This window comes from Carcharodon carcharias, chromosome 31 (genome assembly GCF_017639515.1).
Source record: "Carcharodon carcharias isolate sCarCar2 chromosome 31, sCarCar2.pri, whole genome shotgun sequence".
NCBI lineage: Eukaryota > Metazoa > Chordata > Chondrichthyes > Lamniformes > Lamnidae > Carcharodon > Carcharodon carcharias.
Window position 1 is genome coordinate 176,822 of NC_054497.1, and position 13,036 is coordinate 189,857.

Sequence of the window (13,036 nt, forward strand, 5' to 3'; positions counted from 1 at the left end):
CATTTTGTCACATGCTGTCAATCAGAGAACATTCCTTTTCTTGTTACTGTCTACCTCTTGCCTTCCAACCAATTACCAATCCATTTTGCTTCCAATTCCATGCAGTTTCAAAGCTGCTAAGGACTTCTGTGGAAATTGGTGTATGGAACTCATATTTTGGGAGTTGTCCACTCTGCCCATATGACCTCATGGTCTTTTTCACTCACTTTTTGTCTGTGTGTCAGTTTCTCCCTTTCACTCTGTTGACTAGATTAAATTTTTCCACAGATCCCTGTTCGTGCTTCCTCCAAGGACGCTGGTTCCTCTCAGTTTAAGTGAGGGCTATCCTTCCAGCCATGTGTTAACTTTACGCCTTATGTGTTACTAAAGAATTGAAGTTCTGAATTTATTCAGCTATATGGTAGCATAACGTTTAAGCTACTAGACTAATAATCCAGTGGCCTGAACTAATGATCCAAAAACATGAGTGCCTCCAGGACAGCTGGGGAATTTGAAGTTCTTTCCATTAAATAAATCTGGAATAAAGAGCTAGTGTCAGTAATGATGACCATGAAACAACTGAATTGTTGTAAAAGCCCATCAAGTTCATTCGTGTGCCTTAGGGATAGTCCTTATCTGGTCTGTATGATGCTTTGGGTGCGATACAACATGATTCTTTACTGCCCTTTGAAATGGCCTAATAAGCATTTCAGTTGCATAGGGATGAGCAATAAATGCTGGGGCATGTGGGCATTGCTGGCATTTGTTGTCCATCCCTAATTACCCTTGAAGATGGTGGTGTATATAAAAAAAATTATTTGCTGCAAATTTTGTCTGCACTAGATAAGTATCTTGGTTTCAGTGTCACTGATCATTTTCATAAGTGGACTCCATCCACCTTATGATCTGGGATTTGCCTTACTGCCTAATGCCTGGACAATGATAGTGTGACTCAAGGATCCTAATTTTAAAGCTCATATCTACATGTTCAAATTGCTTCTCTCTCTCCATCTATCACCTCCTGCAGCCCCACATCCCTGCTCATCTCCAATTCTGGCCTTTTGTGTAGCCCTGACCCTCTTCACTCCCCCATTGGTGGCTCCGCCATCAATTGGCTGGCCCCAAGCTTGGGAATTCCCTCCCTGAACATCTGTGTGCCTCTACTCTTTTCTCCCTTGCTGTCCTGTCCCTTCCACACTTCTCCTTTTCCTTCTTGCTTTCCTGAGGCTCACATGTATTTTGTGGATCTCACTGGATAATGATCAGGAAGCCTAGGTGATATCCTTCCCCATTCCCTCCAGCACACAGACTGATTCCTGTTGTAGAGTCCCAGTACTGCTGTGGCTGAAGTCACATAATTCAACCCAGATCTACAGGCATTCTGTGTGTGTATGTAGGGTTGCCATCCCTGGTTGGATATATTCCGGAAGTTTTGATCCTGTACTCCATTGGTCTCCCTACAATGTCCATCCTTGCAATACTCAACCTTACCACACCATGTGAAGTGAAAAGACTCTTATTCTATTGGCCAACACTCCCATCTCTAATATTTTTACAACTAATAAATGAGCGTTTCAAGAAAATGAGAACAGCGCACAATATTTTTTAATGCCACCTATAATTTTTGTCCTAGATGTTGCTTGTAGCAACCTGTATTTCCTCAACTCCAGGCCAGTCCTGGAGAGTTGGCAACCCCATGTGCATAACTCAGCATCTGGCTCATTAAGTGTTTATCTGTGGGAATGTCAAGAGTGGTGGTTACATTCTCCTCAACTGTAGTTTGCTTTAATACATCAGCCTTTGATGTGCTAGTCCTATTTATATAACCTTCTGGGCGCGAATGTTGAACAAGCACAGTAAATGTTTAACCAGAGTGGTCTCGGCTTGAACGTTGTGACCAAGAACAGAACTGAAATTAGTCCCTGATGATAGTTGCCTCATGGAGTGAGGGTTTAACTTTTGCCGAAGTGTAACTCCCCACTGCAAGTTCCACACACTGTGCTGCACTGGCTTTACCCCACTGAGCCCCATGCTGTGCCCTCATGCTTGGGAGAGTTAATTGTAGCAGAATTTCAAAGGTCAACCCATTCCCATAAGCATTGGAGGAGCTGTTGCCAAAAAGCAGGAGTACTGTGGTTGTTGTGGGGTGGGGTGGGGGGGTGGGGGGGGCGGTGATGGTGTGGATATGATCTGGAAATTAGACTGGCAGCCTTTTTTCCCAAAAAAAAGTCACTTTTGGCTGAAGAGGCCAGGGAAGTAGGAAAGTGGGAGCACTTTTGTTACATTGTCAGTGAGTTGCATTGGTCAGCGTTTTGCCCCACATTTCAAGAATGTTTTCTGCTGTGGCATCTGGCACTTTCCACAGTGACAACAGCTTGCATTTATATTGCACCTTTAACATAGCAAAATGTCTCAGGCTGCTTCACAGAGTATAATCTGACACTGAACCACATCGAGATGTTAGAATAGGTGGCTGAAAACTTACTCGCAGGTAGGTTTTAAGGAATGGCTTGCAGGAGCATAGATGGAGAGGTTTAGGAGGGAATGCAGAGCTTTAAAGGTTAGGCAGTCAAAGGCACGGCCGCCAATGGTAGACTGAAGGAAAATCAGTGATGCACAAGAGACCAGAATTGGAGGAACAGAAAGAACTTAGGAAGGCTGGAGGAGCTTACAGAGATGGAGGGGGGCAAAGCCAGAAAGGGGTTTGAGCACAAGGGTGAGAATTTTGATCTAGAGGTATAGCCAGGCAGAGATCAGCAAGCAAAGGATACAAGCAGCAGAGTTTTGGATGAGCTGAAGTTTACGAAGCCCAATGGGTCTCTGGCAGGTTCTCAGTGCCTTGCACTCCTCACAACCCATCTACCCAGGCTGGGGACTGGCACCGAAGCACACTGGTTTACCACCAGTGGCTGAGCCCAGGGCCTTCTGGCTCAGGCAGGAGATCTACCCACTGAGCCACTCCAGCTCCTTACAAGCTAAGGTGGACAAACTTAACTTGAAGTTTTAGTATGGGAAAAGAGAAACAGTGGTGCCCCTCTGAGCTTAACGAGGAACCCTTGATCCTACCTTTCCCTGGACTGTCTTCACAACCTATCTGATTGTCTCCAGAGTCCCAAGCCCAGACTGATGGTCGGATTCCCACTGCCACCCATTGGTCAAATGGTGGATTAAGCCAGGTTCTGGGGAGTCAGAGAATGGTTATTCAAGCAAGTCACAGCTGTTGTATGAGCTGGTCCTCCATGTCTCTGGACGCTGCTCTTGAGATTTGTTCCTGCTTCAGGGCTTATGCTTCCCTTACCCACTTCCCCCACCCTGATTAAAATCAGGGGAAATTAAAATATGTTTGCAAGATCTTTCCACTGCTTCAATCCGCAATCTTGAATCATATAATGCACGGAACAACCCCCCAGCACACACTTCACATCATAATCCCTGTCAGAATAAAAATATGGACACCGTTATTTTATAATTCATTTTATAAAAAATATACAGCAGCATCACTAAACAGCAGTTTCAGAATCACATCAATATTGAATGTCAGCTCTGGAAGAGTCTCAAGCGTTTTAAACTGTTCGCCAAAATTGGATCATTTTGCTGTTTCTAAGGGTCGAGGGACTGTCTAGAAATCTACTGGGTTTCTCTCTCATGCCATTCCAAGGCGAGAGGCATCAGATCTGGGGAAAGGACTGCTCATCAGCAACGTCAGACACCCCCAGGTCAGATATAGCACAACTTATATTCAGAGCAGAGTTCCCTCTTACCCTCCTTCAACACCATGCTTGAACTTCAATCTCAGAAGAGCATGCTCCACTGCAACTGTTCCTATGTTTCCACTTGCTGTCAGGGCAGCTTGGTGGTTTAGTGCCAAATGACATTTTGGAACCCAAACCTGCTGGGAACTGGATGCCAGATAACGGCAAACCTTAAAGTACTTAAAACTTGGGGCAGAGTTTCTCTGGGGTGAGTTCTCCTGTCACAACTTTGATGGAAGATAGGTGCAAGTTCTGGGGAATGCACTAAAAACTACGGTTGGAAATTAGGAGAGTCCACACGAAATTTCTACCCTCCTGTCTGTTAATGCCCTAAAATCTGATGTTTTCGGAGTGAGGCAACTTTTGCTGTTTAGGCAAGCAGCTACAGAGAGAGGCAAGACTTACATCCATCTGTCTAGGATAGATATAAACCCAGGTCTTGGTGATGCTCACACTCCACTAACCAGACCAATAAAATCATCTTTGGAAAAAAGGGACTGTGGTTTCATCTTTCTAGTCCCATGACAGGTGACAGTGGGAACCTGAGAGGATTGTAAAAAGAGTTCTTGCACTGAGCTGGGTCAGTGGTTCTGTGACACTTTCTTTTGTGTTACACTCACTAAGTGAACTTTGGAACAAAATAAAAATACCTGGAAAAACTCAGCAGGTCTGGCAGCATCTGCGGAGAGGAACACAGTTAACGTTTCGAGTCTGTATGACTCTTCAACAGAACTAAAGAAAAATAGAAAATTTCTATTCTTTTCTATTTTTCCTTAGTTCTGTTAAAGAGTCATACGGTCGCGAAACGTTAGCTGTGTTCCTCTCCGCAGATTCTGCCAGACCTGCTGAGTTTTTCCAGGTATTTTTATTTTTGTTTTGGATTTCCAGCATCTGCAGTTTTGCTTTTATCTAAGTGAACTTTGGAACTGGTCCATTTAATTGATTAACTTCCTCATTGTTCAGAAGACAGCTAAAAATTAAATTATTTAATAAATTGAAGGAAGCGACTTTGAATTAAGAGTAAGTTGTAGATCAAGGAAGATCCTTGGTTAGCAGACCTCAACTGAATTATCTCAGCAGCTTTCACTATCCTCTGCAAAGCGTAGAAGGTTCGCTCGACTCATTCCTGGGATGAAGGGCTTATGAAGAAAGATTGAGCACATTGGGTGTGTACCCATTGGAGTTCAGAAGAGTGAGAGGTGATCTTATTGAAACATAAGACCCTGAGGGGACTTGACAAGGTGGATACCGGGAGGATATTTCCTTTTGTGGGGGAGAATTGAACGAGGGGACAAGATTTAAAAATAAGGTTTTTTAAGATGGAGATGAGAATTTTTTTTTTCTGAGGCTAGTTAATCTGGAATTCTTTTCCCTAGAAAGCAGTGGAAGCTGGGCCCATTGAACTAATCCAAGGCTGAGTTGGGTCGATCTTTGATAAACAAGGCAGTCAACAGGAAAGTGGAATTGTGATCTCAATCAGATCAGCCATGACCTTATCGAATGGTGGAGCGGGCTTGAAGGGCCGAGTGGCTTACTTCTGCTCCTAAGTCATTTAAATTTTGCATTGTGCTGTTTCAAGCTGGGCCTTCTGCCCCTGGTTTGAAGTTACAGTAGTGCAAAATAATTGTTTCATAAGCATTCCTTGCTAAGCACCAATAGGCAAGAACATTACATAATTTAAATTAAGTCCCTCCAGTTCAAATAGACACAAAACTTGGACTGCGCCAAATATCTTATAAAACACAAAATCATTTGAGATGATCCCATATATTTTTTATTCTTTTAAAAAAAAGGCACCTGGGATGAGGAGATTCCAGTTAATGTGGAGAGACTGGCGAAACTGTGGTTCTTATAGAGAAGTTAAGGAGCGATTTAATAGTTTCAAAATTGTGAAAGTTTTTGTGGAATAAGAAGAAACTGTTTCCAGTAGTTGGAGGATGGTAGTCTGAAGTTGAAGATTTAAAGTGATTTGTAGAGGGGAGATGAAGAGATTTGTTTTTTTTTTAAAACAGTGCCTTATTATCTGTAACACTGCCTAAAAAGGTGGTGGAAGCAGATTCAATAGTAACTTCCAAAAGCAAGTTGGATAAAGACTTAAATTAGAAAAAAAAAATGTAGGGCAACGGGCAGAAGGCTAGGGAGTAAGATTAATTGGATAGCTCCTTCAAAGAGGCATGATGGGCTGAATGGCCTCCTGTATCATTCTACAATTCTGGATGGCAACTGGAATTGAAATAAAAGGGGTCATAGTAGCAGAACCCCCTGGAGCATCAATGTATGGTATCAGAAGTTCAATAATCCATATTATGGAGACAAAATAATCAAAAACTGAGTGGGAACAGGCAAAAAAAATTGCATTTATATAGAGACATTCATGACCTGGGACTTCTCAAAGCACTTTACAGCCAATTAACAATTGCTGTTGTCATTTAGGGAACACAGTAGTCAATCTGCCACAAACAGTATTGTGATGTTGACCGGGTTAATCAGATTTTAGTTGCTTGAGGGATAAATATTGGCCAGAACAGCAGGGAGAACTCCCCTGCTCTTCTATGAATAATGCCATGTGTCCACCTGAGAGAGTAAACCAGGTCTCAGGCTTAACATCTCAACCAAAAGATAGCACCTCTGAGAGTGCAGTATTCCTTCAGTACTACACTGAAGTGTCAGCCTGACTTTCGTGTTCAAGCCTCTGGAATGGGACTTTAACCAACCATCTTGTGACTGAGATGTGCGAGCGCTACCCACTGAGCAACAGCGATATGTTCACCTTTTGCCTTGCCCTTGGGCACTTCTAGCTTCTAGGTCTCAGCAACACCGATTGGGGCTAGTATCTGGGCTAGCCCATCCTCTCAGTCACCGAAGCAATGTAGCCTGCATAGACTGGGGCAGTGGGTGCTGGATGAAACAGTTGAATATCAAGCTGACATGCATTATTTGATGAAAATAATTACTGTTGTACCAACTGCTGTGTGCTCGAAGTGTTTGTATTATTGTTTCTCTACCCTTGTGAGCCGGGATGTTGTCTCTTCCTAACTCAATCTGAAGTGAGTTGTGAGGGACCCAGAACAAAAAGCTTCCTTGAATTTCAGACCAAATGCATCATTCAAGAGACCACAGATCTGCAAAGATGAAGAGGTCATCATAGATGATTAAAGGAGTTGATAGGATAGACAGAGAAAAGCTATTTCCTCTGGTGAGCAGTGGAGGTGGGGCGGGGGGGGAGTTCAGAACAAGGGGACATAAACTTAGAGCTGGGCTGTTCAGGGATGATGCCAAGAATCATCACACACAGGTATTAGAAATCTAACACACTCTCCTCCAAACCCCCCCACCCCCCAAAAAAAACTCGAGGCTGGGGGTCAATCAAAAATCTCAAAACTGAGCTTGATAAATCTTTGCTCAGTAAGGGTATTAAGGGTTACAGGACTGAGGTGGGTAGATGGAGTGAAGATACAGACTGCGTATGATCTTTTTCCTGTACTCCTGACTGCCTTGGAACCTACATCTCCCCTCCCTTGCCAGACCATCTATGCACTTACCTCGGATACGGTGGGTGGCCTGAATGCCTCCCAATGTTCCCAATGGCTGCTCGGATGCTTCAGCCCAAGTTTAGGCTGGTGGGAAAAAAACTAGGCCTGGCCATTACAATTGGCTGAGGTTTCTCTCTGCAAGTCCGCTTTTCTGATCAGCTGTTAAAATTCTCACATTGGCTGTCTGATATAGAAATTGTTTCTAAGGTTCTTTGACCTGAATAGCACAAACCTTCCAAACATTCAGTAACAATAGCATCGCTAAATTCCCCACCCTCCTCCAACCTTTTTAAATGGCCACCCAGTCACCTTGATCAGCTCATTGGCTGCATTATTTACAGAGGAGACCACATTGACAACTCAGTGGTTGACCACTAGGCTGACACCATCAAAAGTTGCCAATGACCCAGGTTACGAGTGATAGTTCTGTGGGAGCAGGTTCACTACCTCTGGCAGTCTTACACATCCAAACCTCTTGGCTCTGGCGGATGTGGGGATTCCCTTTGGTTACGAAACATTGGCGTGAATCCAATCAATGAACCTGGTTACTCGTGTGTAGACTCCGTAATATTCTGGCCGGCCGCAGCCGTAACCATAGCTCACGATTCCGGCTAGAAACCACCGCCCACTGGGCTCTTTGCAGACGAGTGGCCCTCCCGAGTCACCCTGTAGGTAAAGAGGGAATTCACAAATTGGAAATATTACTGCATTCATGTTTTAAATAGAAGTATATGTTGATAGGTTTAGATCAAGTATTGTGGGAGAAGACGCGTGTGGAGCATAAACACCAGCATGGACACGTTGGGCCAAATGGCCTGATTTTGTATTGTATGTTCTACGCATTTTATTGCTTTTATTCTTTTCTTTCTCCATGGTGTTTCATCTGAGTCCCTTCATGGATGAGATACAAGGGCACCCAAATCTCTTACCCTGTACCTCATCACTGTTGAGTCTGATTCTGCCTTATCGATAGCCTCGTTTTCCATTGTGATTCTTTGAAAGAACTAAATTAGTCCCACTCCCCTGCTCTTTCCCCCAGCCCTGAGAATGGTCCGGAATCCCGATTTACCCAATTCCCTTTTGGCAGTTACAATGAATCTGCTATCACTTTTTCAGGCAGTGCATTCCAGGTCACAACTCGCTGGGTTTATGAAAAAAATCTCTTCATTATCCCTCTTGTTCTTTTGCCAATTGTCCTTCAGTTACTGACTCTCCTGCCAATGGAAACAATTTTACCCTCTCCATCATAAATTTGAAACACCTTTATTAATTTTCCCTCTAATTTGCTCTAAGGAGAACAATGCCTGCTTCTCTAATCTTTCCACAAGTGAAGTCCCTCATCTCTGCTATCATTCTAGTAAATCTATATCCTCTACAAGGCCTTAACATCCTTCTCGTAATGTGGTTAGAATACTCCAACTGAAGGTTAACCAGTGCCTTGTATAAAGGCTTATTATTCAGCCTAGACTCTATAGGCTGTAAGAGTCCTATGCGTAGCAGGAAATCTCAAACCAGTGTGGCATGAACACAGAGCTTAAATCATCCCTTAGTTCAGTACAAATTAGCAATCTGACAAAGGGGTCATAGGACAGCTTGTGTGGGCAATGTCACATTGATGGCGTATGAACTATACTGAGGTTAGGGCACATTGTTGCGAGAGAGTAAAGGGGTTTTGCATTGCACTTAATTTTCTTGTATCTGACCTGTTGTTGAGATAGACTGCCTGAAATGGAAAGGGTTCCACAAAAATCTCTCAGCTTGGTGAGCATAAAATCCACAAAAGAATCAAAATTAAACACACAGAAAGAGAGGGGGGAGGTTGGAAAGAAGTGTCAGACCAGGCTACATACTATACCAGATCAAGAGGAATAATCAAAAACCTCAGCTTAAAAACAGTCATGCAAAGATGAGGAATATTAAATATTTGACAGGAGTACAATTGTACAGTTTGAGAATCTTTGCCTCTCTAAATGAGAGTAAATTTTCCCAGACATGAGCTATTGGGCAGTATGCAGTTACTAGTTGCACTTTATCACATGGCTACTCACTTAACCTTGGGAGCACTGATGACCTTTATAACACTGCGCTTCGCCCCACACAGTTTGGAAAGAATTCTTGCATTATTGATATTTAACAAGTGTGGATAAGTAATTCTGAGCTTTTCCTTCTTCCCTCCTATCCTGACTGATTCTGGGAAACTGTATCTCTCAATTCCCACCAAGCCCCATTTACCCATAACCCCTGTGCTTGCCAACTTACATTGGCCCCTATTCTGGCAACACCTCAGTTTTAAAAATCTCTGCCTTGTGTTCACATCCCTCTGTGGTCTTGCCTGTCCCTACCTCTGTAATCTACTCCTGTCCTAGAATGTTCCCTGATCTCTCTGCTTTAATTCTGGCTTCTTGCTCATTGCCTATTTTCATCACTTCATTGTGGCTGTGCCTTCAGCTGCCTGGACCCTAAGCTCTGGAATTCCCTTGCTAAACCTCTCCCTTTCTTCTCTTCTTTCAACATGCTCATTAAATCCTACCTCTGTGATTGGTCTTTGGTCACTTGACCTAATATATCTCCCTACATGCCTCAGTGTCAAATTTTATTTCATAATGTTCCTGTGAAGTGACTGGGGATGGTTTGTCGCATTAAAGGCGATATATAAATGTACATTGTTGGTGGTGATGAAGCCCTCCAATCCTTGCCCTAATGGTCATTGTTCATTTGAGTCCCTGGACATTGAATGACAGAAGACTATTTGTGCCCACATCTCAAAAGCACTGCATTGGCTGTCAACCACTTTGGGACGTCCTGAGAGTGTATGAGGTGTGATATATTATAAAATAAGTTCTTTTATTTGACCAAAGAGAAATCATGGCTGAGCTGAAACTTGTTACTCAACATCCACAAAAAAAATGCCTACACCAGGAAAGAGTGCTTGGGAGAGGCAGCAGGAGCTGATTTTTTTTTTATCCCTCCATTGCGGCTGAGATCAGCTCACTCAGTATGGACTGGAAATAGTTCCTGGGGACCATCTGCTGTTCTGTGGTCTACTGGAACACTTTATCATATATTCATTCAACCACCCATATTGAAAACGAGGAGGGCTGAGAGAGGATCGAGTAGCTGAAGTACTTTAATAAAATTAACACAGGAAAAGGTTTTATGTTCCTTTCCCTCTGAAGGACATCAAGCCCAGTGGGCAGATCGGTTCCTTGAGCACCAAAGTGGTCACCCTTCCTGTTCAAGCAGACGGTGAATGTCAGTTGGATATTTACCAGGCTGCCCATTGCTGGTCTCACCTAATGTCCATACTTCCCAGCAGAGATTAGTGAATGGTAATCGGCAACAAGAAATGTGGCTGGTTCACAGGATATGGGCTTTGCTGGCTGGGCCAGCATTTATTTCCTAACCATTGAGATTGAGACCTAATGTAGTGCTGCAGTGACCACTAAATTTGGTGATCTTAAATTAATAAAGCACCGAAGGATGCCACTTGGCCTACTGTGAAAGAGCTATCCAATTAGTATTGCTGAAAAAAGAGACATGTCTAAGCTAGTGGTTAACAGGGTGCTGCTGTCAAGCCAAAAAGGCATTCTGCTTATCACACAAATGAGTAATGTGGTATATGAATTTCAGTGCCAATGTGATGCTAGATATGTAGGCTGTACATCCCAAAGACTGGCGGACCATATCAAACAGCATGTCCCAGCCGCTGTTCACAATGTGGTTGCAAAACTCAGAACAGTGTCCAACATTAGATGTGATTCCGTGATTGGACAACATTAGCTAAATAATCCTCAGTGTGCTAAGAATTACGCTGACAACCTATTTAAGATTGTCAGACTTGCAGTGTGGCACGTTAAATGTACTGGAAGCTACAAATATAAATACACGGCCCTATTCTTTGCAGACTGAAAGAACATGTACACACCTTACGCCTGTTTCAGCTAAACAAAATAAGTGACAGCCATTCACTGACTCATTCCTCAGGGCAATGCCTTGACCAATCAGGGTCAAGCTGCCTGGTTTAAATTTCAAACAATACTTGGCAGTTAACTGTCAGTCACCATCACTGATGCATTCTCCATGGCAATACCACTTTCCAACCAATCAACATTCTCTTCACATACAGTACAAATTGTTGTTTTCCCTTTATTGGTATTCTTGTGAAGTGTCCTGACGGGTGCAAGACAAAAAGCTTTGACATGTTTCTTTTTTCAGCAATTCTCAAGTTCCGTACTACCAAACGACCATATCCAATTAGTCCTACTCACTTACTCTTTTTCCATAGCCCTGCAAATTGTTCTTTTTTATGCATGCAAATAATTCCATTTTGGAAGTTACAACTGAATGTACTTTCACTGTTCTTTCAGGCAACACATTCCTGATCACAACAACTCACTGCGTAAGCAAATTCATTCTCATCTCCCCCTGTTTTTAAATCCGTGTCCTCTGGTTACCAACTCTTACTGACTCTCCTGCCACTGGAAACAGGTGCCCCCCCATTTTCTGCTACCTCCCCCGCCCCACAGCCAACTCCACGGGGCTAGGAAAATTCAACCCAATGACTTGAACAACTCAGTCTTATTGAAGACAGAAAGCTGCCATGTCAATATTTTTCTTTTGTTGAAACACAGAAATAACGCACAATACCTGACAGGAATCCTTCTTTCCCTCATCGTAACCAGCACAGATCATCCTGGGAGTGATGGTGTAAGAATAAGCTTTATTGCAAGTAGACTGATCGACCAGTTTGACGTCTACTTTCTGGAGAACATTTGCAACGGAACCTAAAAGAAATGGAGAAATAGTCACCGTTGATTCCTTCTGCACTTATTGTTCAGTGCAGATCCCTGTCTTCCCTGTATTTATCATTGCATTGCAGCCAATGCTATTATAATAAAAGAAATAGTTTTGAAGATGGAATCTGCGATCAGGAGGAGAATATTTAACCCATTGAGCTTGTGCCACCATTCAATGAGATAATGTCTGATGTATATTTAACTTCATCTATCTGCCTTGTTTTTTTAAAAATTCCTTTGTGGGAGGCTGGTATCACTGGCTAGGCCAGCATTTGTTGCCCATACTTAATTGCCCTTGAGAAGATAGCGGTGAGCTGCCTTCTTGAACTGCAGTAGTCCCTGTGGTGTAGGTGTATCCATGGTGCTGTTAGGTTAAGGAAGGAGTTCCAGGATTTTGACCCAGCAATAGTGAAGGAATGACAATATAGTTCCAAGTCAGGATAGTGTATGACTTGGAGGGGAGCTTGCAGGTGGTAGTGTTCCATGCATCTGCTGCCCTTGCCCTTCTAGGTAGAGTCACAGGTTAAGAAGGTGCTGTGGAAGGAGCCTTGGTGAGTTGTTGCTGTGCATCTTGTAGATGGTACACACTGCTATCACTCTGCATTGGTGGTGGAGGGAGTGGAATGTTACAGGGTGGTGGATGGGGTGCCAATCAAATGAGCTGCTTTGTCCTGGATGGTGTTGAGCTCCTTGAGTTTTTTTAAAAATTCATTCACAGGATATGGGCTTTGCTGGCTGGGCCAGCATTTATTGTCCATCCCTCGTTGCCGTTGAGAAGGTGGTGGTGAGCTGCCTTCTTCAAGCACTCAAACCATGTGGTGTAGGTACATCCCCAGTGCTGTTAGGAAGGGAGTTCCAGGATTTTGATCCAGTGACAGTGAAGGAATGACGAGAAATTTCCAGGTCAGGATAGTGAGTGACTTGGAGGGAAGTTGATGGTATTCCCATCTACTTGCTGCTCTTGTCCTTCTAGATG

At 43.3% G+C, this 13,036-nt stretch overlaps 1 protein-coding gene across 1 annotated transcript in view; it reads left to right on the forward strand.

Annotated features, from left to right (window-relative positions):
• The window catches only part of LOC121271614 (BTB/POZ domain-containing protein KCTD5-like), a 45,997-nt gene extending 33,813 nt beyond the window's left edge, over positions 1-12,184 (forward strand). The window contains exon 6 of the mRNA XM_041177654.1: positions 11,896-12,184. Coding sequence (XP_041033588.1) covers positions 11,896-11,901 — 6 coding nt within the window. The 3' untranslated portion in view covers positions 11,902-12,184. The remainder of the gene's footprint in view (positions 1-11,895) is intronic.
• The last annotated feature ends 852 nt before the right edge of the window (positions 12,185-13,036 follow it).